The sequence below is a fragment of the Leptonotus elevatus genome, chromosome 1 (assembly GCF_054856555.1).
Source record: "Leptonotus elevatus isolate MCC_2025b chromosome 1, RoL_Lele_1.0, whole genome shotgun sequence".
Lineage (NCBI taxonomy): Eukaryota > Metazoa > Chordata > Actinopteri > Syngnathiformes > Syngnathidae > Leptonotus > Leptonotus elevatus.
The window spans coordinates 8503518-8530978 of record NC_141239.1 but is presented as its reverse complement, the minus strand read 5'-3'; the positions used below and the strand labels follow the sequence as shown (position 1 = coordinate 8530978).

General features: G+C 40.2%; 4 protein-coding genes across 5 annotated transcripts in view; all 4 read right to left on the bottom strand.

Moving 5' to 3' along the window:
• LOC147180588 (alanine aminotransferase 2-like) overlaps positions 1–6767 on the bottom strand; it is a 28123-nt gene extending 21356 nt beyond the window's left edge. The window contains exon 1 of the mRNA XM_086072784.1: positions 6138–6767. Within this exon, the coding sequence (XP_085928910.1) occupies positions 6138–6461 (324 nt within the window). The 5' untranslated portion in view covers positions 6462–6767. The remainder of the gene's footprint in view (positions 1–6137) is intronic.
• A 579-nt stretch (positions 6768–7346) lies between these two features.
• Positions 7347–10960, bottom strand: fuz (fuzzy planar cell polarity protein). Its single transcript, XM_086080656.1, has one exon. The coding sequence runs from the start codon at positions 9991–9993 to the stop codon at positions 8689–8691; it is 1305 nt and encodes a 434-aa protein (XP_085936782.1). The 5' UTR covers positions 9994–10960; the 3' UTR covers positions 7347–8688.
• Positions 10961–11842: 882 nt separating this feature from the next.
• On the bottom strand, positions 11843–14865 carry LOC147180586 (guanine nucleotide-binding protein G(I)/G(S)/G(O) subunit gamma-5-like). The gene is made up of 3 exons (XM_086072800.1): positions 13513–14865; positions 12000–12143; positions 11843–11920 (listed from the first exon to the last, which is right to left on the bottom strand). The coding sequence occupies exons 1-2, from the start codon at positions 13591–13593 to the stop codon at positions 12018–12020; spliced, it is 207 nt and encodes a 68-aa protein (XP_085928926.1). The 5' UTR covers positions 13594–14865; the 3' UTR covers positions 11843–11920; positions 12000–12017.
• A 134-nt stretch (positions 14866–14999) lies between these two features.
• On the bottom strand, positions 15000–25709 carry ssx2ipa (synovial sarcoma, X breakpoint 2 interacting protein a). Of its 2 annotated transcripts, none has more exons than XM_086072768.1 (14): positions 25533–25709; positions 24209–24349; positions 23912–24072; positions 23483–23689; positions 23267–23377; positions 23068–23203; positions 22453–22528; positions 22197–22377; positions 21775–21922; positions 20155–20282; positions 19866–20039; positions 19652–19769; positions 15604–15763; positions 15000–15472 (listed from the first exon to the last, which is right to left on the bottom strand). In XM_086072768.1, exons 2-14 carry the CDS (start codon positions 24249–24251, stop codon positions 15325–15327), a joined length of 1791 nt encoding a protein of 596 aa, XP_085928894.1. In that variant the 5' UTR covers positions 24252–24349; positions 25533–25709; the 3' UTR covers positions 15000–15324. The 2 variants fall into 2 exon arrangements, with proteins under 2 accessions (XP_085928894.1, XP_085928904.1); XM_086072778.1 differs by lacking the exon at positions 25533–25709 and adding an exon at positions 24873–24990.
• Positions 25710–27461: the final 1752 nt, after the last annotated feature.

The window sequence follows — 27461 nt, the reverse complement described above, 5'->3', positions numbered from 1 at the left end:
ATTCCTCTGTGGTTCGTAGCACTGTATGTTGGTTTTTTTGCTGCCACTGGCACTGTTGTCTTTCTTTGGGCCCATGGCAAAGAAAATTGTCGTGGAAAAGTCCAAATGCACTCGCGAGTATGGAGCACCTGCAGGAGTATTCACGATCTGACTGGAAATGAGCAGTGCATCGTCTCAACTACCGCAACGTGACCCTTCGGCATTGCTCGGCTTCGCTCGGCTACCCGTTTTCAAGGTACATTTGGCTTATCTTGCTTTGTTTGGGTGTTCGAACTCGAGGCCTTTTTTACTCCGATTTTTGGGGTTGAAGTCCGATTTGTACGAGTTCTGAGATGTTCAAACTTCGAGGTTCCACTGTATGTCCTTGGCTGACTGCAGTCGCTCATAGCAGCCTAAAAAAAAAAAGACTGCAGATGAGGAAATATTAACGCACAAACTTTGTTTACAGAACTTTCTATTTTTTAGGCAACCCGTTTAGGCAGCAATCTAATCGGGCCATAACTACCGGTATGTGCATCCTTGGCTGGTTGCAGTCGTTCAAAGCAACCGAAAAACCTTAAAAAAATATTATTATTATTTTTTTTTTTAATACTCAAGTTGAAGAAATATTAATGCACTAACTTTGTTTAGAGTACCCGGTGCTCAGTATTGTTCAGGCAACCTGTTTAGTCAGCAAACTCATTGTGCCAATACTATGTGCGTCCTTGGCTGGTTTCAGTCGCTCAAAACCGCCTCAAACCCTAAAAAAATAAATAAATACTCAAGTTGCCAATATATTAATGCACTAACTTTGTTTACAGTGCTATGTATTTTTCAGCCAAGCCGTTTAGGCAGCAAAGTAACCAGGCCTTGGTTGCTTGCTGCCACTCAACAACAATCATCTCATAACCTAAAGACACAAATTATATCAACTTGTTTGTTTACTCAATTTTTGTTTGTAAGGCAACTCTTTTAGGCAGCAAACTAGTTTGGCCGATACTATGTGAGCTCTTGTCTGCTTGCTGCCACGCAACAAAGAAGCCTAAAAGTTTAAACACACAAATTACAAAGGTTGTAGAGGTATTAACAAGATAATTTCGTTTACACAGCAGTCGTTTTCTGCTCTCAGTATGTGGATTCTACATCGGTGGAACATTTTGGAGTAATGTTACTGAATGTGCAGAAAGGTGTGGGGGGGGGGGGGTTTCCAAAGGGTCTGCATGCCTTCATTGTGTCAGACCGCGTGGGAAGACGGACAAGAAAGGCCTTGTGTGTGTTTGTCTGTGTGCCCCAGTTGATTATGAGCTTGCATGCCCATGAGGACAAAACAAAGGCAGCAATGTACAAAGTGCATGTGCAGGGAGCCTTTAGTGGGATTCTTGCCAACTGGTGGCAGGGAAGACTTTCTTTACAGTTTGATATACATAGACATAAAAAAAAAAAGTATAAAAAAAAAAAGAAGTCTGTTTTTCTTTTTTAACTCATTCACTGCCATTGACGGCTATAAACATCAAAAATTCATTTGCACTATTTCTATTAGTTTAATTTTTTTCCCACTTTTGTTGAAAACCTAGATTTTTTTTATTGTACATTTAGAACAGATATAAAATTTGTGATTAATCGAGAGTTAACTAGTCAAGTCATGCGATTAATTACGACTAAAAACTTTAATCTCCTGACGCCCCGAATTTTTTATTATATTCTCTTTCTTTCTTTCTTTTTTATTTATTCACTGCCGTTGACGGTTATAAACGTCAACAAGTTTTAGTTTAACATTTTTTTTTCCACTTTTGTTAACAAGAGTATGAAAACCTATCATTTTTTATTGTACATTTAGAACATATAAAATTTGTGATTAATCGTGAGTTAACTAGTGAAGTCATGCGATTATACATTTTTTTTTAAATGATCGCCCCTAATTTTTAATAATCTTTTTTATTTTTTTTATTTGTGGCAGTGACTGAGTTAATGAGGTTTTTTTTTTTAACAGCCTTCATTTTGACAGTAAATGTGAGCATTGAACTAAATTTCCTTGATTGATGATTAATTAATTAAGAGACTAATAGTGTTTCCCCCCCTATGTTTACACCTTAAGTTAGAAATCTATGAGCTTAAAAGAGTTTAATGACGTGGCCTGAAAGTCAAACAAATGGCATAGCTTCTTTTGCGTTTGTGCTTGCAATTTGCAATGCAATCCAATACTATGTGAAAACAATAAAAACAAGCCTTTGACCCTGGCTTTTGAAGACCGGGGGAGGTTGCCTGCAGGTTCAATGGTCACAGCTGTTCCTGCAGGATGGTTGGTCACTCAAGGGGGTGTGTGTGGGGGGGAGGGAGGTGGGGGGGGGCGTGTATTTTCACAGCAGACTGCACTCTGTCCCGTCAGAGGGTTGCAATAACCAGATCAAGATGTGAAAATAGGGACGCGCTCACTGTCAATCAAGTGGTGACATTAAATACAACCTGGGCTGACTGCCAGCCAATCACATGACACATATGCAACCATTCAATGAACCTCACATGCATGTTTTTAAATGTTAGGAGGAAGCGGGAGTACCTGGAGAAATCCCATTCGAATCTAGAGCTGAGAGGCAGAGACGTACTAACCACTAGTCCACCAGACTATTTCACTAGAGAAGATGATAGTTTGACACTATTCCCAAAGACTTGTAAGATAAAAACAAGCAACTTTGCTATTTCTCCATAGGGGAAAACTGCTAGATAATTTCCAAATCAGTAGTCGAATAGATTTTGAAACATCCCTCGAGGCCCCTGTTGGGATAAAACCTCAATGATTAACCAACAGATGGACTTTGCCAAGAGGACATGGGCGCAAGCGTCCAAGTGATAACCCGCCGAGTCATCATCGGGGGTATTTTTGAAGTGGCAATGAGATACGCAAGAAGCTTTTAGCAGGAGAGAGTAAATATATCTCGTCCATTTTCACCCCAGTGAGTCAGTCTTGAGATTGCAGTTCAGGTGGCACATGAGCAAAAGGGTGCTATTCTTCACGAGGACGTCACATTATTGTAAACGTTATGTAAGCATTGTTAGGCTCCTACAACACTGACTTCATGAAGATGCAGTGCAAAATATCAGAGGCCCCGATACTCCATTAAAACAGTGGTATCGGCATCGGCAAGTACAAACAAGTAACATGCCGATAACCATTATTTCCGACGCCAATATAGGACTTTGGATGCAGCATCTTGTGTTACGCTTGCGCACGACATTCACTGATGCGTGACGTGTTCACTGCTGACTTCCGAGTTTTACATATCAGCGCCGTTTCCGGCCAACTGTTGGCCGCGTTCCAACACTCGCACCCCCAACCCTGCGCCCCCTCGCTCATCGGCGGGAGGGTGTCTCGGCTATCTGAAATGCTTCGGACTCTGAGACAGACACTACACACTCGCAGGCTCGCACCCGTCGACGGGAACGCGCAACCGAGGGGCACAAAGGCGGAAGCGCAAGTATTGGGACGAGGCCCACACGTCGCAAACTGGAAACGGAAACAAAGTTGATGGGTGAAAACCCGGAAGTCCCGCCTCCTCCACTGGCCCTTGAATGCTCTGAACCAATAGCAGGGCAGCTTTTTCATGTTGAAAAAAAAAAATAATAATAATAATAAAACCCTAGGTGTTGGTACGGTATCGGCCTATCCTGCAAAACTGGATATCGAAATCGGTATCGCGGGCCAAAAAATGGTATCGGAACAACACTAGTGCAAAATAATGTGTAATTGATAAAGCTGGAGATTTTTTTTTAAATTTCACATATTTCATTTGATTAATTATTGATTTCTATAATTGCTTCCACTGCATTTTACACATTGTTCAGTATTTTTATTGGCACATAATCCTTGTTTGTGTTTTCCTTTTTTTTGTATCACACCAAAGAATTTCAATAAATAATCACTTACAATAAAGGCTATTCTATTCTATTCTATTCTATTCTTCTTAAAACGCAAAAGTTACACTGATTCAAATGTAAGGAAGAAAGAGACTTTCATTTTGTCAGATTTGCAAGATTTGTCAAGGCACACTTTTTAAGATCAACTGACCAGTTAATGATACAGTATGATGATCCCAAATAAGTCCCGCCCACTCCGGCTGATCGATGTCGGCTCGCTCTCTGAGGAGGAAGGCGCAAATTTATTGATGCCACCTCAAATAACTTTGTAAACATGTCAAAACAAACTAATCTGTCTAGCCAAATTAAAAACGATGGTTAAAAAAAAACAAGCTATTGATTTTCTTTCGCAAGTGTATGTCAATTGCTGTTGGAGGGGGGCGCCATATAAAATCTCACCTCGGACGCCACATTGGCGTCTATGTGATGTAATAAAGTGAACGCAGCACAGCATCAAAGTTTAGTGATTAGTTGAAAGAAATTTGACGTTATATCAAATAGGTGAAAATCAAAATGTACGCGGACATTGGAATGGATTTTCACACCCATCCCCAAAAATCCTATCCCGTGCCAGGCTCGGACCATAGCGAAATTAAGTAATGAATAAATCGTATCCTGTCCCCCGCTCCCAGTGAAAACCACTCCCAACCCCATGCTGCACCTGTTCAGAATACCTCCCATTCTCGTACCCCTCCCATTTTGGAGGTCAGATTACAGGATAATCCCGCTCCTGTTAATTTTTCATCCTGTACTGCCCCAATCCCATGATTAGAGGTAAAGTTGACTCCCATCCCGTGGGAATCCCGAAAAAAATGTCGGTCTCTACCTCGGAGACCAGTTTTGCTAATCAACATAGAATTTGGTGGACTCTTTTACCATAACAGATCAATTGGGCAAATAAAGGCCCCGAGATATTTAGGGGCCTTCAAATGTCTCATAATAAGGTTGTATTTGATTTAAAGCAATTATTTTTAAGTCTTACTTTACGATCTTAAAAACATTACAACAAAAATGCTTACTCTTTCAGGATTTTTCCCTCTGCTCCCCCTTCGCTTCTAAAGCAATGGAATACTGTATTTCATCTTACTTGTGCTTGTTTACACTTGATTTAGCAAGATAATAGCAATTCACGAAACAAACATGTTGCTGCATTGTGAGAATAATGAAGCGGAGGTTATCCCAGTGAAGTAAAGAAGAACAAAACAAAATTTCTTTAAAAAAAACAAACAAAAAAAAAACAGTTTTCATTAGGGGTTTGCCCAAAAATGGATTCTCATAAGAATTGCGATTCTCATTTAGTACGATTCAGAATCGATTTTAAATGTCCCAAAATCGATTTTATCTAAATTATTTTATACTGTCTTCTCTTCTGTTTGTGTGCACCTTTATTTGGAGCGCTGTTCATGTTGTACCCGGTTTGGCCACTGAGGGGCAGTGAGGTTCCACACGGTCTGATACACTGTTAAATTGTAGCCACATTAGAGAGTAGAAGGAAAAAAATCACGATCAAGTTATTCCAATAAAAAAAAAATTTGCAGCGTGGAGCCGTTCTTTTGAGTAATAAAAGTGCCGCGAGTAGCGCACTAATTAGCCTGGAGTAGATCATTACGATTCCTTGAACATCTATAAATTTAAGCAAAAATCATTGTCAATCAAATCATTATGAACCAAAAATCGTCCTTAATCAAAAATCGATTCTGAATCGAATCGCACACCCAAAAATCGGAATCGAATCGCGTGACCTTCAAAGATTCCCACCCCTAGTTTTCATCAATACAACAAAAAGTTTCAACCTTTCTCAGGGTGCCACGAGATGTGTACATAACCAACAGGACTGCTATTGTCAGTGTCAGTTGAGGAGGAGGATGCAGTAGAGATGAAAGGGAGTATGACACAGGTGCAGCATTTCATCATTGTGCAAGTTAACAGTATAAAGGTGAAAATGGTTAATTTATAATTTATTAAATGTTGCAGTAGTGTGAACTGTGAAGTGACCCATGAGTGAGTTTGCGTTGGGTCCGATGCCACATGAATAAAGAAGCAACCTATCTGCAAACCACAATAAAGTGCCTTTTTTGTTCAACTTCTATGAATAGCTCAGTGACGGTGTCAAATAAAAGTGTGCCTTGATCAGGTGTTTGCCTTTTGAGGTGACCAATGACTACAGCCAATTAAAGTCGAACGTTATTTCATTGCACCTACAACAACCATGGTACAAGACAATTTAAGGATTAAAAGCGACTTACCTCGGAGAGTTCTTTCTCCAGCTCAACCGCCCGCTGCACGATGGGCCCCCGCACGGCGTACTCCACCATCTTCACCGTGGGGTTCATGGTGTCGATGGTCAGCACCTTGCCCCGAGGCGAGGCTCCGTTCTCGGCCACGCTCTCCTTAGGCAGCCCGCAACGCGTGGCGCTCAGGCCGGCCATGGCTCTGGCGGACAGAACGGGAGAGGTCAGTGAACGCACCGCGGGCACACCGCTAACGGCTAACGCTTCACCCCGGCTTCGAGTCAAACTGAGGCGGGCAACTTTTCCGGGTGACAGCCTCCCTATCCTGGCCGCTGCCATGTTTTCTCCTGATAAATTTGAGTGGGGTTAACTAGAGAGAAGTTCAACGACAAGCCGGGCAAGTGCAGCCGCCAACTCCCTTTGGACTTTGATCAGGGTAGAAGTCCAAACTTTCTTACAAATAAAATGGTGGTACAAAAATATATCCCCGAGATGTTCCCGAGCATCCACTGTGTGTGATTTTGTTTTTCTTTTTGGAAAAAAGAGGGGGGATTTGGAAGGAACTCTGCACACATGGTAACGCTTTCAAGCAAAGGGTATCCCTCCCCTTTTTGTTGTGTGTGTGTGTGATATCCCTCCCCTTCTGGCCCGCTATCCAACGGCACCAGGATCGGTTCTGCTCAAATTGTTGCACCCTGGCGTGGCGACGAGGCGGGCTGGAAGCAATTCAAAGTCAGATTGACAGTGAAAGCATCACGGAGGAGACACTGAATGAGTTTTTCCACAATGCAAATAAACAGGGGGGATGCTCCTCCTATTTTGGACTCACCCCCGTTAATTCGGATAAAGCTGATTTTTGCAGTTCATTCACATCTTTTGCGATGTTATTATGGCAATAAATTGTGTTTTTTACCAAATTTGGATCAAGGCATTTCTAAAATGGGTCCTGATCAGCTGAATAACCTTGGAGAAATTGATAAGTGTTTATGGACGGTGTACACACTCTTGTTTAAAAACTTTTTATTTTTAAATTAGACTGCAAATGATTTCACAACTTTTCTCCCCAAAAAATCATGTAAGCTATATTACGTCCAAAATAGTCAACAAAATCACTATAATACAATTAAATAGCCCCTTTCAAAGGAACCAAAGATTCTTGATAACATATGATTTTATATGGGGACTTTCCACTTAGTCCAAATCAGCCATTATAATATCATTAATGTATACATATCAAAATATAAGGATACCAGCCTTATTGTTAAGGTATCGGTACTCACGACGGTGGCCGATATCAGTTCGGCCGCCCTCTTGTGGCCGTTTTACAATCAGGACTAGAAATTTGAAGAATAGAAAATTGCCATTATTTTCATGCACTTTTATGAAAAAATCCTTTATTGGGATATACAGGTCTTCCTTTAAAATTATATCATTATGAAAATTTATGAATCGAAATTATTTGTATAGGTATCTATGACTACTCAAGAGTTGAGTACTCATACTGGTATCGGTCTGGAAAAAAAAAAGTAGCATCGAACGTCCCTATTAAAATAACATAACAAAAACTACTGTCGGGAGAACATATTTAAAATATTTAAATATATATATATATTAACAATAATTTATTGCATTTACGAATCATTCAGCCTTTGCTGACCACTTGTCCATACTAATGTTTCAGATTACATGGTTGTTTTTGTGTCGTCAACTACTACACCTGACATTCTTTCTTATATTAAAAATGCAGAAAATTGCAAAATGAAGAAAAAAAAGAATCAAAAGAAAAATTTTCGTTGCATTTTTATCATAATACTCTTCACATGGTTTCACATACAGTTCATCATAAAGATCTCTCCACAATACTAAACATATTTTTAAATGAATACTTGAGCATTATCATCTTTAGATCAGATCTCATTAGATTGCGGCCAGAGAGTCATATGTGGTCGCCATTTTGGTCAGTTTTACTTTTTTTTAGTAATAGTGACTAGTACACTAGTCTTAGCGATTTGTGAGTTACCTTGCACACTGAAAAAAAATTGGGGAGAAAAAAAATGTCACTCAGAAATTCTACGGTAATTAAACTCTCCTTGTAAAATGTGATTAGAATTTCTGAGTGAATAAAACTTTACTAGGTTTTCTCAAGTAAATATCACTCCCCATTTGTTTCAGTGTATGCCTCCAGACATGATGGGAGAATAAAGAAAACAGTTAAGATGTTAAGGGGGTTTGGTTTAGTTAATTGCTTACTTCAAATCAACAGATTTCCACTGACATTTTGAGACGGATGAGACGGACGAAGAAATAATCCTTTAATTCAGTTACTGATTTAAATTAAGGTGCATGTGTAGTCATTTTTCTCCCCACTTTTGTTTCCATTGTACTTAATTATTTATACTTATTTTTATTTTTGCAGCCCATTGACAAAATTCAGCTGTGTCTCTTTTCTATCTGTACATAATGATATCGGGAGAAAAAAAGTCTACTGGACGTTATAGGTAGCGTAAAAGCGGGAATAAATCATGTTCGGACTTTTAAGCCTTGGTGGAGGTCAGAAATCAGGTCATTAGAAAGCAGTAGCAGCAGTGATACTAGAGAGCGTTTGTTCGCCGATGGTGTTCAGGGCAAATGTCGGCGCTGTCAGCGGTGTTAGCAAGAAAAGTTGATGCTGCGGCGTTTGCAGTGCGAAACTTTTACACTCATCTGTGATCAAATAACACTTCAACGGCTGGTGAGCGAATCCACGTACAAAGTCTTCTGTGTCCCCCTGGTGGGCGCCCCCCTCCTCCTCGGCGGCAGCGGCGGCGGCCTCCGCTTCCTCCTGCTTGAAGTAGCGTGTCGTGCAGAAAATGTAGAAGAGCTTCAGGAGCTCCCAGCAGCGAGCTTCGGAGGGTGGGTTGCCTTGAGGGTGGGCAAACACGCAGGAGATGGAGCGGTGGCTCTCGCGGTTTATGAGGAGGAAGGCCAGGACGTCGGGCCGTAAGGTGACGGATGCGGGGAGGCAGCGTTCTCCGACGGCGAGGCAGTCTCTCAGGGTGTCCGCCAGGGGTGACCAGAAACCCACCAGGGTGCTTTCGGCGCTGTGCAAGGAGGGCGTAGGGCCGCACAGTACGCACACGTCGGCCCCGGGGAGCAGCTGGAAGCGGAGGAGGCGGAGGGCCACGGTAGGGCTGCCCTGAGGGAGGAACACTGGGTAATCGCAGGAAGCGGCGCCGGAGTCAGAAAGGACTCGCGTTAAAGCGGAAAGCAGGACAATTTCCTGAGGGGCCAGGCGCCACCACATCTCAGTGGCGGCAGCGACGCGCCCGTGGATCAGTAGGCAGCTGAACTCGCTGTCGGCGGCTTTGGCGAAGCCCTCCACGGCCTCCTGGAGTGGGGCCGCCTGCGGGGGCAGCAGACAGTCGGCGCAGTGCGTCAGGTGGCCCAGGATGCCCGGGCGCCGCTCCTCTAGCAGCTCGTCGACCAGGCTGAAACAGGCGCGCAGGTCCCTCTTCAGCCGCTCTAAGTTCCTGGCGTTGATGAGCTCGTCCTGGCCCAGCACCATCACCATGCAGCTCCACACGTTCTCAAGAAGACGCTGGAGACACAGGCGCTCCCCTTTGCTGCTGTCCTCGCCCTGACCCGCGTGGTGACTCGCGCTTACGGCCATGAGCATCACGCTGTCCTGGAAGACTCGCCACACTACTCGCCCGCCGCCCTCGGTCTCACAGCTGGACAACACCACTCCTTGTCCGCTTCCGAACATGTGAACGCCATTCAGGGAGCCAATGATTGAGAAGGGGAGCTGCCTGGAGGCCCCCCTTGTGAATAGGGGAACCCCACTGCTGGCTGTGAGGCATACAAGCTGTATGGAACCCTCCTGGAACATCATGTCAGGGCTGGGCGATTCTTAATTTTGATCAATTACAGTAACTCACCAATCCCCACACATGCAGTACACGATCTGCGGTTTCACCTATTTGCGGAATAATACTGTTTTTGCATTCTTTCCCCATTCAAACCCTAACATGTTTTAAAAACGCAGTCGAATAGGTGGTTATAGTAGTATAGGTTGATTTTTTGTTTTATGTTTCTCAAATCATCTATAAGCATTTTTTAAAAGTAGCGTTGTAAAATACATTTGAAATGATAATACGAATTTATAATTTGGGGGGCATCAATTAAGTACTTCTGTTTTTTCTTTTTTTGCTATTCACAGCTGCACTGTCGCTATTTAGCGTCTTTTATAACCCCAATATTAAACAACAAAATAATTTGCTTTCTTTTCTTCTTTTTTTACATAAGCAAGAGACATAAATCGCTTGGAAAATATTTGGGAAAATTGAAACAAAATAAAAAATGTAAGACTATATCGCCCAGCCCTTCATGATGCTTGGTGTAGGAAAGTCATTATGGGGCTAAATAACAGTCATGTAGCTGGCATGCTAGCTCGCTACTCATTGGCGGATGAGCCGGTAGCATCGGCTGCTACCAGCATCAATCTATTTACAGACATCCAACTACGACTATCATGCAGCAAAGGACGCACTTTTTTTTCCTCTCCACTAGCAGCTTTTAGCCATGGGGAACGAACATGCTGGGTGAAGGGAAACGGGTTACCGTCGTTTCCACAGCAACACGGTCCCATGATTCATTTCTTCCACCGGCGTCGGCGGCGAGCGTTTCATTTTGGCCGGTCCAAAAGCAGCCTTTAGCGGTAACCCTCGTTGTCACGATGCCGCCTTTAGGCGCACGACAGTCGGCAGACCGCACTTTGGTCCCTCGTGTAAGCGCTCCAGTGTTTGTATGTGTGTATGTTTATAGCGTGTTCTTTTTTTTTATTATTCAAAAGGATGACATCTGTCTTCTTCGGCTACTTCTTCTTCTACTAATTATACTTGTTCTACTAGGCGGTCGGTGGGTGTGTCCGCGCCATCGTGTGGCGAGAGTGTGAATGATGAACCAACTGATTTTGCTAACCATTACAGAAACGTAGACGTTAAACACAGTAGAAACTAAATTAATGAATTTTTATGAAACTCAATTGAACATTTGGCACACGTTTATCTAAATAGATACAAAAACGGACGGTTCTTAAATTAGTGACGTCACTAAACGGTGTTCTCGTGAGATGTGCAACATCACGCGATTTTACCGTCAAAGGTTATTAGAAATTCTATTTAAAATATGAATGATAACTTATTGAGTACTACTGTGTTTTAAACTAATGGAATACTATTTAAACATGGTACAGTACTTGATTATGGAATAGAGCACTGACCAAAATTAATTTTTTCCTCCACTTCCCTGGCACTCATTACAGAAAGAAACTAAAGAAACCATTTCCAATATGCCATTCATCAATATTTAAGAAAACTCCGTTTTGAGTTACACTGTATTAGAGGTAGTAGCTATTTTTGTTATACTCAGCTCCACGAGAAGGCAAAAAGTATTAGAATTATAAACATGATCTGAATTAATACCTGAAAAGTAAACACACATTTGGAGTAACAAAGAATGTTTTTATTCATTAAATAGAAAAAAGTCCAGAAGAGTGATGACTAAAATAGAATAGAAAAGGCACAATTAATTAAAAATCCACACTGTGCCATGAAAAATAAAACGGCTTCCTTTCATCGTGGCTGGAAATAGATGGTAGTCTTCTCTGACATGGTTCTGATGTATAATACACACAAGAGACCCTAAAGCCCCCTCCCTCCCTCCCATCCCATCCCATCCCTCCCCCGTGGCAGTTTTAATGGCTTGGCATGAGGAGCAGTGTTGAGGTCGACGTTTCCCTGTAGCATCAAAACGAAGGCCTGCAAAGGAATACGAAGCAGATAATAGATTCGGGATCCAAACAGAGAGACGGTGATGTGGGTCGAGGTGTGCACTCACCAAATGAGCACAGCGGCTTCACAAGAAGGAGCAGACCTTCTGCGGCCTGAACGGGTTGGTGCTGGATGACACGCCGGTGAGCAGGGGGTCTTGCAAGGCGTTCTGCAAGCAGAACTGCTGGAGGTCGGCGGCCGCTTGGGACACCTCGACGGCAAAAAGAAAAAAAATATGAATACAATCAAATCCACAAAGTAAATCTAAGACCTCAGCAAGATAAAAATAAATATATATATAACCTCAAAATGTTTTAATCATTAAACATAATGGGGAAAACGAACAGGGCAGATAGTGAATAGTTCTTCCAAAAAGAGGCTAAGAGCAATTTATTTCCCCTCCCAGTTGATATTTATTGTTACACTGAACATAAAAATAAAGCAAACATGTTATGAACGCATATTTTGAAAAAGCTGGAAAAATAGTGAGCATGAGCGTAAGCTGCCTAAAGGCAGTGGATATTTTGCCGTGACTGGCAACTCTCCTGCTAGTATTATTTTGCCGTGATCGGCTCAGATTAGTCAATCGTCCGTTGAGTCATGCACTTGGGTGTGTTTCTTGCCTCACTTGACGTCCTCCTGTGTATTGGAATCAGCTTGTTGGAGAAGAGAAACATCCAAAACCTGCAGGCCCTCGAAGACCGAGTTTGCCCACCCCTGATATAGGCTGTTGTCAAGAAATTATTTATTTAAAAAAATAAAATCTAGTTATCGGGATTCAAACCAGAGACCCCGCACTTATGGAGTAACTGCCTTAACTATTATGCCACAAGTTTGTACACATTCACTGGCGCAGAATTTGTACTTTTAGTTCTCGCGATTCACGGCAAAATAGCGCTAACAGGAGGGTTGCCGGTCAGTCATGGCAAAATATCCACTTTGTTGCCTGAAAATTTCTATTGCGGAGAAATAATTATTTTTGTGTAAAAACTTGAGAATACTGTACATCTGTGTCATCTTGTGTCTGTTCACAAGCACTCCAGTTATAATAAAAGATGCACATCCTACATACTTAGATTAAAACCGAAAAAAGGGCGGAGACAAGCGTTATGGTAACTTCGTCTATTACAAAATTATTTTCACAGGTACCAATTTACAATTGTTTTTAAGTACACGTTTTTTCCCCCGCAAGTACAAAATTATTTTCTACACCTACAAATTGTTTCCTAAAACTACAAATTCTCAAATTTTGTTAGCACGAGTTTTTATTGTACAAGATACTTTCGCACCAATTTACCTCCACACTCCTCAAGCTAATTCTCCCAAGTTGCATTCAAACACCAAATAAAAAAAGAGAAATCCACGCAACCTTAAGTAGATGTTGTAGAACTGACTAGTTATTTTCAAGTGAACATTACAGAAGTTAAGCCAAAACTTCCCCTTCTTTGTCAAAGCAACGCCCTAAGTCTGTGTGCCGGTTGACTAATGGCTAACTTGTGAGAGGCTAACGCTAATGCTAGCACAGGGAAATGTAACGGTCGAGACACTCGGCCCAGAAAACAATCGCGTTAGCTCGTTACCTTCACTCTGTTTATGCTCGCCTCGAAGCGCAGCTGCTGTACGACCTTTTTCATGGCTACAAGGTTGTTGGAACTCGACATTGTTGCTGTGCTTCTCGGCTAGTTGTGGGGCGGGGGGCTGCGAATGCGAGGCTTCGTTTTCTGGCTGGGCTTTTGGATGGAGGAGACGAACGGAACCATGGCGATGACAACTTCCCGTTTGGCCTGTGTGGGCTGCAATGCGCGTTGTGGACACAAGGAGTTGCTAAAAAGAAAAAAATGTTAAAGGGTGTAAAGCCAATTCAAAGTTTTGTTAATACATGATATGTTTGGAGATAATTGCGGTAAACACACAAAAAAACAATGTAGAACCAAATTCCTGAGATAGCATTAAACCCAAGTCACCATTTCAGTTGTCTGGATTTTTTGGGCGGAGCCAAGACGAAGCCCAATGAGTGACACACTTGGACATTTGTATACAAATACTTGGGACAAAATTAAATTCTAAATAATACAGTACATACAGTATATTCTAATTGTTTCAATAGGAGTCATATAGGCCGTTGTGGCGGCCGTGGCACAGGGTGTAGAGACGTTCGGCTGTTTGATACCCGCTCTCCCAGAGTCACTTGTGGTTGTGTCCTTGGGCAAGGCACTTCACACACAGCTGTGGCTACTTAAATAGCTTACCGCCATCAGAGTGTGAATGTGTGAGTGTATGAATAATGTATCCATTCCATTGTAAAGCGTCTTTGAGTGTCTGGAAATGAGCTATATAAATCTAATGCGTTATTATTATTATAGTATAACTGTGGCTACTTAAATAGCTTACCGCCATCAGAGTGTGAATGTGTGAGTGTATGAATAATGTATCCATTCCATTGTAAAGAGTCTTTGAGTGTCTGGAAATGCGCTATATAAATCTAATGCGTTATTATTATTATAGTATAATATAGTTTACAATTTCCACTGTGAAAAAAATAGCCTTTCGACTTCATCCTCCTTCTGTCAATAGTGGTGGTGCTGCTGCTACTACTACTACTACTACTACTACAACTAGAAAACAAATTTGTTTCCCTTTTTCTTTCTCTTGTCCACTCCACTGACACGAATCTTCATTTTCCTGAATCAAGTCTTCACACATGCAGTAAGATGAAATAGTCCATTACATGGCAAGGGAGGGGGCAGTCTATTATTAAATTGATTAAAGCCTGTGAATTAGGACTACTAAGGGCCTCTAGAAATCTCAGAGCACCAGCCAATTGCCTGTATTTGCCACATAAATTAACCCAATAGAGTAACTGACTTCTAATTTATTAATTACTTTTTTAACAGTTTAATCTCATAACTGTAAATGTATTTCAATATCACTTTCCAAAACACTGCAACACACAAAACCAACTTTGTGATGAGTATCAATCGAATGCTCGGGCAAGTTATTGATATATGGTGATGAAAGATACTGGGGTTTGGGAGAAGAAGAAGAAAAAAAAAACACGTACAATGTCTCCTTTAACAAAAAAAATGCTATCAATTTATTCACGCAGCAGATATCTGTATTACACAATTAAAAGTCTACAAATTAAATTAACTCTGATTGTCCATTATATTAACTTTGTAAACATTTAAGCGAAAGAGGGCATCAACTTAAGGGGAAAAAAAGTAAATATCAGAACTCGGTAAAAATCGGACTTGGTCCTTTCAGCGCTGATTTTTTTAAAGTGCTCTCTTGTTCATTTAGCGAGTGATTGGTATGTGCGTAAAAAAAATAAATAAATCAAGTGTTCATCCGCCACATCGGCAGGAAGGAGGCACATGGATTGAGTGGTTCTTTTAAGTGAGGCTGTTATCATCCCCGAAAGAGAAGATACTCAAGTCTCCGCTGTAGACTCTGTTTTTGGCCTTGACTCGAGAGTCTCTGTCATCATCCGTGGTGCTACTGGCCTCCCGCCGGCGTCCTCGATTTGAACACCCAGACGAACTGAAACGTGTCACAAGAATAATTAGCGTGCACGGAAATAGTTTTGCATTCCTGTGGGTATCTTCTGGATTTGTCTCTTGACACGAAGCACAATTAGAGTGTCGTGCTGCTGTTGAGGAATGACAGCGTACCTGGAGTCGGGGATGAGGCGGAGTGTCCGGTAAAGTTCGGTAGTGGACGGCACGGCGGTGCTTTGTGCCGAAGTATGCTTTGGAGTAGAGAACGACGTGCAGTTCGGGGACTTGGACAGCTGGCTTTTCGCGGAAGGCGTCCTTGTCTCTGGCTCACTTCCTAAAATGCAATGCAATGCAATAAAATAAAATAAAATAAAACAAAACGGCAGACAACAGAGAGTGGACCTCGGCTACAGCTTAAAAAAATAAATAAATAAATAAAACTTTAAATAATAATAACAATGCAATTTAAATAAATAAAAACAATATAGTACATCATTTGAGTCACCACCAGCAATTACGTATCCTCATAACATAATAAAAATTAAAAATCAAAATGCATACATAAAAATGTTATATAAAAAACAAACCCAAAAAATGAATACCACTAGCAATCATACATAGAAAATTTGAAATAACTACAAAAATTGAAAAAAACTCAAATTAATAAATAGAAATAAAATAATAATGCAATATAAACAATAAAATCCACACATTTTTCAAAGCCTCATAAACAGTGGTCTGAAACTCATGGCCTGGGGGCCAGCAGGATGATACTTTGCGGCCGCTACTTGACATCAAAATTTAATCTTGGTGTGTCTCCAGCTGTGTTTTTTTTATTTTTATAAATCACTACCATAGCTCAGGTTCACGACGCCTTTTGCCGAAAATCATTTCCCAGTCATGCCTTTTTCCAAACCATAAAGCTTGGTGACAACAGCCAATTTAAAGAAAAAACAGGAAACCGAATGCTATTTTGTTGTTGTTGAACACAGACAGGGGCACCATGACATGTATTGAATGTACACCGAAAGTTGTGTTGAGTTGGAGAGGCCCTCGATGCGCATGAAACAAAAGCCTTTTTTTCCCCCCTCCTCCTGCCACATTCCAACCTTCCAAATACAAAACAATAAGCGGTGACAGTGAATTTAGGGCTCATCATTTTTGTTGTACAAACTGAAAATCTTATGACATTGACTCCTGCAACTAAATAAAAAAATATATTTAAAAAAATCCTAGTCTATCGGTGACATTCACACAGAATCAATCAAGCCAGCTACTGTGACTGTACTAAAAATGTGAACTACTTTTCAAAAACTTTTACATCAGAAATGGGTTCTTTAGTAGCTCAGGAAACAAAATCCAGAAACTTTATGTAACCAAGTGGTGCAGATATCCATGCAAAAGTAAGTAAGGCACATTCCATCTAAAAAGGTGAAAATGTAAAATAAATGAATAAATAAAATTATTGTGCAGTTGAATGCAATAGTAGCTAAGTTTTATCAAAAAGGCAGTCAAATCACACACACATGCATAGTGCAAATTATAATGATGACAAATATAAAAAAAAAAACTCCTGTCAATCAAATAACCGTGACAAAATCTTCAAAACTGAACATGCAATGGTCAAAGCATACAACAATTAACCAATGACAGCAGTACTCAATAAAAGAGGAAATGAAAAAGAAGCAGCTTTATCAAATCAAAACTATGAAGACAAAAAAAAAAATCCATATCCCATCGCGAGTAACTTCACAAAATTGATGACTCACAGTCCACCACCCCAATGAGCCTCTCCTGGATCACATCAGTGACATGCCTTACTACCACAGCGCACTGGTCTGTGGAGGTCAAATCTTGTGTGGTGTCAATCTGCTCAGAAAACATTCCTGCCTCCCTTCTTTAGAAATCAGTTCTTTTATTAACTCATTCACTGCCATTGACGGCTATAAACGTCAAAAATGTATTTAACTATTTCTATTAGTTAAAAATTGTTTCCACTTTTGTTAATAGTATGAAAACCTAGAATTTTTTTTATTGAACATTTAGAACAGATATGAAATTTGTGATTAATCGCGAGTTAACTAGTGAAGTCATGCGATTAAAAACTTTAAAATCGCCTGACGCCCCGAATTTTGTAATCTTTTCTTCTTTTTTTAAATTGATTCACTGCCATTGACGGCTATGAACGTCAAAAATTCATTTTAACTATTTCTATTAGTTTAACATTTTTTCCCCCACTTTTGTTAACAAGACTATGGAAACCTAGATTGTTTTATTGTACATTTAGAACAGATGTAAAATTTGTGATTAATCGTGAGTTAACTAGTGAAGTCATGCGATTATTAATTTTTGCACATTTGGTTGCACTTTCATGAAGCATTTTTATTTTTTTCAATCTTATTTTTTCGGCCTCACCCATTTCCTTCTCACCTGCCTTCTTTGTTTTCGACATTTTTCTTTCTTTTCTCCCTATCTTGCTACACTGCAAAAACTGAAATCTTAAGTAAGATATAATTTCTTAAAGTCAACCTTAATTTGCTTATTCTGATTTGACAAATTATTTTTTACTTAAAATTAAATTGTCAGGCAAGATCATTGTGTTTATTTTAAGATACTTATTACTTAATTATCTTATTTGATCAAGCAGTTTTGGCATTGAGTGTTAACCAGTTTTAAGTACAGTGAGGATTAAAACAAGCATTTCCCACATTTTAAGATGACAACTAACCAACATCAAAGGCCCTGAACTGGGGTTTCATTAGTTTACTTATTTTAAGATTTTGCATAATCTAGAAATAAGATAAATGGAAAAAATACAAGTATGAAAACAGACGAGTGCAATATGGTTAATTTCATTATATTTACTAAGCTCACTTTTCCTTGTTTCACTACCAGCTCAGTGGTCTAGTGGTAGAGGGCCTACCCTTCAGACTAAGGTTCTGGGTTCAATTCCTGGCTGGTTCATGACAAAGAAAATGAGACCTGTTACCTCCCTGCTTGACACTCAGGCTAAGTTATCCAAGCGTAAAAAAATAATAATAAAATACTCATGTATTTTAAGAAAATAGTTCCATTTATTACTTGTTTTTAGTCTGAAAATACTATTTTTAAGACTGCAAGTGGTTGATATGGGCCTAGTATTATGTTTGTTTTTTTAATCTTAAAAAGGTAAATTTAAGTAAAATTTTCTTGTTCTGTTGGTAGATAATTTTGCTTATTTGAAGTAATAATTTTCTTATTTTACTATTTTTTTTCTTAAATTTTCTACAGTCCTTTTTGCAGTGTAGAAGCAAGCTCCTATAACTTAGGGGGCGGGGAGCTGGTGCGGCTCGTGCGCTCGTGTTTGTAGTTAATTGGCTGCTGCAGCGCTGCTTATTATTGGTCACAAAGAGACAATCCGACAAAGCATCAACGGTCAGTTGGTCACGCATTGCTCTGAGTTTGTGGCCAGGCGCTAGCTGAGTGTGTGTACTTCTCGCAAGTGGCGGCCAGTGAGCGCGGCTGCGCAGCCGTTGTTGTGGCTTTCTTGACGGCATCTCGACTAGTCAGCCTGTATTCATATATTTTCTTGAAAGATTCATGTGTATTGTAAAACACGAGGGGCGCAAAAAAAATAAAAATATATAAATAATAATAAATGCCGGTCCAAATCAGTCTTGGACCGAACGTGGCCGTATGGAATTTTTCTGAAGTCCCCAATGGTCAGTCCGCCCCTGCTCACGCAACTAGGGCCGATCTATGCGTTGTTCCTATTTCGTTTTTTCCCTCCTCCGGTGGCCCAGCTCACCGGCCCTCCGCAGTCCCGTGGGTTAGTCCGCCCCTAGCCCACACAGGAACAGTTTACTGCACAGAAGTGCTACTTGTAGTCATCACGTAATTCACGGTAAATGTGCCTGGTCCTTGTTGTAACCACTTGGTATTCATAAATGGATGGATGAACTTCAGATAGGTGATACTAATTTGTTTTATGTAGGGGCGATCGTTTGTCATGTTAGAGAGCTTCTTTGTTTGGCTACATTCCGTTCACGTCACCTCGAACCTCGGCTTCCCCCAAGATTTATATATATATATATATATATATATATATATATATATATATATATATAAATAATACTGCAATAAAATAATAATAATTTAAAATATATTATAAGAATACAATAATAACGTTAATGCCTTATGAACAAATGTATCTTCTTGTAAATGATTAAAAATAAATACTTACTGGTTGATAAGGCACTATAACCATCAGTCGAGGAACATCGACTACGGTTGGCAAAGGGCGTCATGTTTAAAAACTGACTTTTCAGCCACGAGGCACGGTCCTCCTCAAAAGCCCTTTTCTGCAGGAGGAATGAAACGACAATTACAATTTTGACCATACATTTATTTATGCAAGTCTTAAATACAAAACAGCAAAAGTGAAGCAATTAGCAAACCTCTCGACCGAGGCGAATGGCGGCCTCGGTAAAGTACTTCCTCTCCCTCTCAAAGTTCCTTTTCTGTTCGTCAAAGAGCCTCCACTCTTCTTTGAGCCGCTCCTTCTCCTCCAGCGTGTAGCAGTCATTGAGGAGCTCGGCCGTCTCGTCGTCAAATGACGTGTTCAGTTGTTGCTGCAAAATGTCCAGAGAAACATGCATTCATTTTATTACAATTTGACGTCCGTATTCGTGCAGCTTTAAAACTTTTTATTTTATTATTATTTATTTATTTTTTAACAAGACTGACTTGGAGGAGTTGCTGCTGCGTGTGAATGAACTCTTTGCACTGTTGCACTTCGCGCCTCATCCTCTCCATCTCGTCCTCGTGGGTTTCCCTCGGGATCACCTCCTTATTGGACTCTACCTGATTTTGAACTTGGAGGGAGGGGGGGGGCACTCAAGATGATTTAAATTACAGTGCACTCGCCAAATGAAAACATCACAAAAGTGGTAGAGTTAACCAAAATTCAAAAGTATGCCTTTTCACAAGTCAGTTTTGCTTTTTTAGTTTATTTATTTAATGTGTGATGCCACTACAGAAGGTGTTAGTGATTGAAAAGTGTGTTGATAACCATACAATCATAACTTGAATGTATCATAACATAGGAATGAGTCTGTTCATTAGAATGAGCTATACAGTTAATGAAATATAATCAAATTTACTTTTATATGACAGGTAATCAAAATAAAGGCGAAATCAACCTTTTTTTGACAATAATACATTCTGATTAACATTTGTGGAATTTGAGTAATGAAGCAAAATCCAACATTTTTTTTTATCCATCTCAGGGGGCAGCCATTTTGCCACTTGCTGTTGACTTAACTCATTAACTGCTATAGACGTCAAAAATTACCATTAGTTTCACTTTTTATAACATGAGTATGAAAACTTAGAAAAACATATTGTACATTTAGACAGATATAAAATTTGTGATTAATTGTTAGTTAACTATTGAAGTCATACGATTAATTACAATTTTTAAAAAAAATTATCGTCTGACGCCCCTAATTTTTTAATAATATTTTTTCAAATTAAGGGCATCAGGCGATTCATTTTTATTTTTTTTAAATTGTAATTAATCACGACTTCACTAGTTAACTCAAGAGTAATCACAAATTGTATATCTGTTCTAAATGTACAATATTTTTTTTCTAGGTTTTCATACTCTTTTTAACAAAAGTGGAAGAAAAAAAAAGTGAAACTAATAAAAATAGTTCAAATTAATTTTTGACGTCTATAGCTGTCAATGGCAGTGAAAGAGTTAAGATGACATCACAGTTGCTCAGGACTCAGGTAATGACGACTCACAGCGCACCTGTTTTATGAACCTGAGCTGTGGTTGGTTGTTACCTGAGACCTGAGCAACTGTGATGTAATTTTCACTCGACAGCAAGTGGTAAAATGGCCGCCTTCTAATGTTTATTAAAAACGACTGAAATTTGCTGCTCATATTCCACTAAAATAATAATAAATGTAATTTATTATTTATATAAGCCTAAGGACACTTTACAGGGCAAAGAAAACTAAGACTTAAAACAAACCCCTCATAAATGGGCAGAAAAAAATACAAATACATAAAAATAAAAAATAAAAATGGCGTAATATCAATGCAATAGGAATGACTACCGCAATATTAACCCAAATACTGTATTTATACTAGTGGGGCTGCATAGAACACTTTTGGGGGTTGACTTCCCCTTTAAATACTTTATAATGGTTTGAGCCTTGACAAAATAAATTAAATTAACATAATTTCCTGTAATGAAAAATATTTTGAATTTCAACCAGCTTCACTAAACACATTGTGTTTGACTTCGGCGTTTCTAGCACCCATTGCCAGTGAAGGTTATCGTAATTGTTGCATACCTTGGTGGTCCAACTTCTCCATGTGGCTCCTCACTTTCCTCCACTGCTGGCGAATGCTGTTGGTGAGCCGCTCTCTCGCTGGGTCACATGAGCGCTCCAGTATTTCCCTGCTGGAGTCTCCTGTCTTCTCCTCCCCATCGGAATCCAACTGGACAAAAAATAGACAAGTCTCAAAAGCTGGTTACTTACCACAAAAATTACAAGAAAGTCAGTTGCCATAGTCTATTTTCAGACTGGCTGGTCTGTGGCACTGTGCCTCCCACAGGTCAACATTGGTACTACAACAGATTTCTGTTTTCGGGAGGAGCACACAAGCTGATTTTTCCCTCCCATCATGTGTGGGGTCTCTAATTTTATAAATATCACTTAAGATCCTAAAAACTGATGTGTGCAGCTTTTTAGTAGTTAGTATTTTTTTTTACCATCTCCTGGCTGTCATCAGTGCCTGCTCCTCTGCACAGCGCCTGGCGTGGACTCAGCATGTTCACCATTTCTTTTTTCATCTGCTGCAGGACCTTCTTCAGCTGTGCATTTTCTAGCATCAGTGACCCTTGGCTGGCCTCATAGTCACGCAACATAGACTTGTACATCTGCCCTTCGTGGCTGCACAAAAGTACATTTGATATGACAGATTCCACAGGTCCAGTCAAAATGTCACAAGATGGTTGTTCACAATACCTGGCCGTGACTTTGGTTGTCTTCCAGTGGCTCCTTTTACCATCTGCTCGTCCAAGGCAATTTAGCATGTCAATAGCTAATTCGGACCCCCCACCCAAAAAAAAAAAAAAAAAAAAAAAATCTAGTTAAAGGGGAAGTAAACCCCAAAAAATTCTTGACAATAATATGTTCTATGCAGCCCACTAGTCTAAATATGGTATTCTGGTTAATATGGCGTTAGTGGAATATGAACTAAGCAGCAAAATCCAGTTGTTTTTATTCATCTCAGGGGGCGGCCATTTTGCCACTTGTTGTCGACTGAAGATGACATCAATGTTTCGCCCCCTGAGATGGATAAAAATGGCTAGATTTTGCTTCATAACTCATATTCCACAAATGTAATATTCATCTGAATATAGTGTTTAGACTAGTGATGTCACATATAACATATTGTCAATACACGTTTAAGGTCGACTTTCACTTTAAGAGCAGAAAGTTTTTAAAAACAATCGATCAATCTTTGGCTGACTTCCCTTTCAATTGCAAGCATGGGGACCTGGAGACTTTCATGCGAGTCCAGTTATGATCGACATGTACTAAACCAAAAACATACGAAGCATTAAGTGATGTAATCACCCAGTTTTTTATCTTTTCTGTCCACGAGTAGCTGGCCGAGGCGTTCCTTGAGCTTCGCCGACTCCCTCTCCTTCCTCTTGGCGTCATGGCTGTACTGCGACGCACGACTGGCAACTATACTCTGGAGCTTCTGAACCTGCAATTAGCGGCATTTGTCAGCATTACAACGTGAGCAATAAGACCGTAGCGGGACGTCTACCTCTTCTTTTTCTGTCTTCAGGCAGCTTTGCAGAGTCTTGATTTTGAGTTGGAGCTGCCGTTCGGTCTCATGTAAACCTGATTTCTCCCGTATGGACAGTTCAAGCTGATCCTGAAGAAAAGCGTGACGATTAGAGCTCAACTAATTCAAACAATTTAGGCGAGTATGCTTTAAATAGACACAGAAGACCAAAGACACCCATTCTGACACACGTACCCTAAGTCTTGAATTGCTCATCTGCATGTGATCCAAGGTACTGGACTTCTTGATCTGCTCCCTCTCAAGATCCTCTAAAGTGGCCATGGTGCGCCTGTGGATCTGCAGCAGCTCGAAAGCGGCGTTTAAAGCCGGCGCCGCGCTCAGGCTGCCGCTCCCTACTGAGCTCAAAGCCATGCATGAGGAGAGACCCATGGAGGAGAGCTCCTGTGTGTGTAGTTGGGGCATATTGGTCAAATCAAAACAACACAAACTCACCAGCCACACTATTAGGCATTTAATGAGGGCCAATCCAGATTTTTATATAGACAAAGGACGAGTATACAGCTACAGAGAGGTGTCAAAATATTAGAAACTAAAATCTCCCAGTATGAAGCAATGCAGTTCTACAATACACCACAACAATTCCTCCAGCTCTTGTAGTCATACCTGATTGATGTAGGAAACACACTGTGGGATGTTGTCATTGGTGCAAAAGACTGTGAGCAGATGATAGGAGTTCTTGGACAAAGGCTGCAATGACACAAGGTTGTTCTGCCTTGACGGGGACATCGTCACGAGTGATATGCTGGAGATGTCGTCATAGTTTTCTAATGAAAGAAATCCCAAAACGACATTAAATCTGGAGTGTTCTCTGAATTGAAATAGGCTGCTGCTCTAAATCGAGAGCACAAATCTGGGTCACCCTCCAATAGCAGAAAGAAGTGTTCAAAAGAGGAAAATTACCCATAGAGGTGTCTCCTGGCACTGTCGTCCACCGCTCTCCCATATCACCAACACGTAAGAACACAAGGATGCTAGGTCACGAGATACCAGCCACAGAGGATTATCTGTCAGCCGGCGGATCACAAGCTGCCGCTGGACGCTCTGCAATAGAGCATGAAACCGTGAGGAGTGGCAATGGATAATCTGGACGGAAGTATAGCCCACGGTGTCTTAAACGGCAGATGTGTGCGCCAGACATGGTGGGATTGGGGTTTTAAAGTAAAATTCACAAGGCAGTGCATAAACAGAAAACATTAGGGGCGTGGCAGTATTTTCAATAACGCTTATCCCCATTTGGGTCACGGGTGAGCTGGAGCAGCTGACTTTGGGTAAGAGGCGGCATACACCCTTGACTGGTCGCCAGCAAATCACAGTGCACATGGAATCAAACAAACATGTTTTTGAAATGTGGAAGGAACTTGTCATACCAGGAGAAAACCTACGCAGGCACTGGGAAAACATGCAAACTCCTCACAGGGAGGCTGAAGCCAAGATTTGAACCCAGTCCCCAGAACTGGGTCACAAATGTGCTAACTCACCTCTAGTCCACCGCGCTACAAAAGTAAGAAAATCTTCACATTGCCCCAAAAAAGTATTTTGTTTTCTGTACTTTTTCCATACTCACCCTTCAGGGTAGTAATATTTGGATGCCTTACACGCTAAACGAGCTATTCCCTCTGTTTTATTGCAAAATCTGCATGTGCTCACATGCTGTCCTGCGCGACGCATTAAGGAACAATGGGAAAATCAATACTTCTTATCAAGCGATTCCCTTCGAAGACCTTCTTCAAAGCAAACAACTGCAAGCAGCCCTGTTACCTACACGTGCGGCATCTGTTGTGAAATTGCCATTAAATAACATTACGGGCGAACGTTAGAGTGGGGAAAAAACATGCTCCTCGTTTATCTGGTGCAAACAGCCGGGGAACACCCAAACGCAACGCACTATAGCCTCACCTGGAGAAAATGCTGACGTCGGCCATGCTTCGAATTAGCAAAGTTACTTGACACAAAACAAGGCTGAGTGGCATATAAAGAGCGCAAACAATGTCAGGTATTTGGTTTATGTAAAGCAAAGCGAAGGTCTTAAAATTCTGTCTTATCTTCATAACATCGTTTGCCCGGCGCGACAAGGTTAAGGCGGTCGCTCTCGAGCAGTGTTAAAACGCACTGTGAAACAAAACTGAAAATAAATATATACATGCAAACATAACAAAATTTGTTTTTCTATATATATATATTGCGCAAAACTGCAGCAAAATGTCACACAATTAAATGCACTTACCACTGCGGCGGTGTAAATGGGTCAACACTTGTGACAAAGTCCCTAAAGTCTACTAAAAGGAAACAACAACGGATTTAGCTTTAGTTTTTTTTTCGCTAAATTGTCAGAGAACGACAAAAATGTTACTTAAGGAGGGGAGAACTGAGAAGAGAGCACGTATGTTTTTCAAGTCTCGAGACAGATAGCCCCGAGCAAAACGCTAATATTATTGGAGGAGCCGTTGCTGTGCGACCAGTGCGCTAGCCGCTGATTGGTTTGGACGATTATGTAAATGAAAAAAGGCATCAGGTGCAATATAATGACGTCAGGAAGAAAGTAGTGATATCACATGTTTTAAAAACTTTATTAAAGCCACGATTTTACAGGGAAAAATTCAATGTAATTAATTATTATTTTCTGAACATACAAGTACTGATTATGAGAGCTCTATTTCTGACAAACAGAGAGGTCCATATAACATACAGCTGCACTTGCAGGAGCGTATAGAAGCTATTAAAAGGTTACATGCTGAATTTTTGCCACAGTGCACAATCAAGATGTAACTATTTTTAGCATTATATATAATATATATCGACACTGAATATGCTCAAAAGCTGTTGTCGACAAGCAGTGCATAAATGCTTAATTTGACCAAATCATCTGCGTATTATTAACAATTCAGACTCTTGGAAAAAATCATTCATATAAATACTGAACAAAAAAAAAAAATGGCAGAATTCTGCCTCGGCGAAGTCCATTGCACACATGAAACAAGTCAGAGGTCAAATTAATTGACCCATTTTACCCTCGATTTACTTATTATATACAATATTTTAAAATATGTTTGCCAATGTTTAATTTATTCTATTTTATTATAAATTGTATTCTCTACATCTAATAATTTGTAGCAGCTTCTCCTGACCATGTGGAATGACTCAATTCATGGATTTGTAACCTGCCTTTTGGGATATCAAATCAGTTAACTGTATAGCAGAAATAATATGATTTGGAGACTTGTTAAGCACCACACAGTTAAAGTTAATGGAACATTGACCTCTGTTGGTTGTTTATAGACATTGTATTTTTCTAGGCTGAAAAAGTGCAGCTGAGTGAATACTTTCTCACGGCTCTCACAAATACAGTACTGATAACTTTGAGCACCCCCCCCCTCCCTTCACATTCTACTTTGCTATGATATTATGTACTGTACAGTGAACTTTTGTCTTATTAAAACCCCATTACAAAAATATTCATGTGGGTGAAACTGATTAATGGCATTTTAATTAATTTAAATGGAACAAGTTGATTTGATATGAGAGTGATTTAAGTTCCAAGCACGGAACAAATTAAACATGTAAGTTAAGGTACCATTGTATTCTCATTGCTCTTCAAACAATGAATATTAAAACAGAATGAAGGCAAAAAACTCTCAATTGTGACATGTAAAAACTTATAAAAGCTTAAAAAATTGCAAAATGTGAGCCCTGATATAGTGAGAGAGGCCTTTATTCGTGTGACAAATTCTACAAGACGAATGTTATTTCCAGCGCGTAGATTGTTAAGATTCGATTAATAATGCACGCACTTCATCAGGCATATGTCGGCAGAGATGCTAGCTATGGATATCTTGGGGACATGAAAAGTGAAGAAAAAAAGCAGAAAGTGGATGACACAGGTCGGCCTTGGCCAAGTAGCGTTGTTAAAACACCCCAAATTTGAGCAACACAAACCTAAACAGGACCACAAGTGTCCAAATTAACTTTGATTTTAATTTATAATGATAACATTTTTGAACAGTACATTTTCTGGGCTTTTGATACCGGTAAGATGGAAAATGCCAGGTCCATTTCACCCGCCATTACGTGTCACTGACTGTGTCAGTATTGTTTATACAGAACAGCGCTTTTTCACACCAATGAAACCTGAAAATGTTTTGTTTGACTCGATTTT

Bases quoted from the DNA above. Each gene is read 5' to 3' on its own strand.
- LOC147180586 (XM_086072800.1), bottom strand. From the start codon at position 13,593: ATGTCGAGTTCCAACAACCTTGTAGCCATGAAAAAGGTCGTACAGCAG. The intron at 12,144-13,512 runs GTAACGAGCTAA...TTTGCCGTCGAG, and splicing joins CGAGCATAAACAGAGTGAAG to GTGTCCCAAGCGGCCGCCGA.
- ssx2ipa (XM_086072768.1), bottom strand. From the start codon at position 24,251: ATGGGAGAGCGGTGGACGACAGTGCCAGGAGACACCTCTATGG. The intron at 24,073-24,208 runs GTAATTTTCCTC...TTCTTTCATTAG, and splicing joins GCCAGGAGACACCTCTATGG to AAAACTATGACGACATCTCC. The intron at 19,770-19,865 runs GTTTGCTAATTG...TTCCTCCTGCAG, and splicing joins CCATTCGCCTCGGTCGAGAG to AAAAGGGCTTTTGAGGAGGA.
- fuz (XM_086080656.1), bottom strand. From the start codon at position 9,993: ATGATGTTCCAGGAGGGTTCCATACAGCTTGTATGCCTCACAGCCAGC.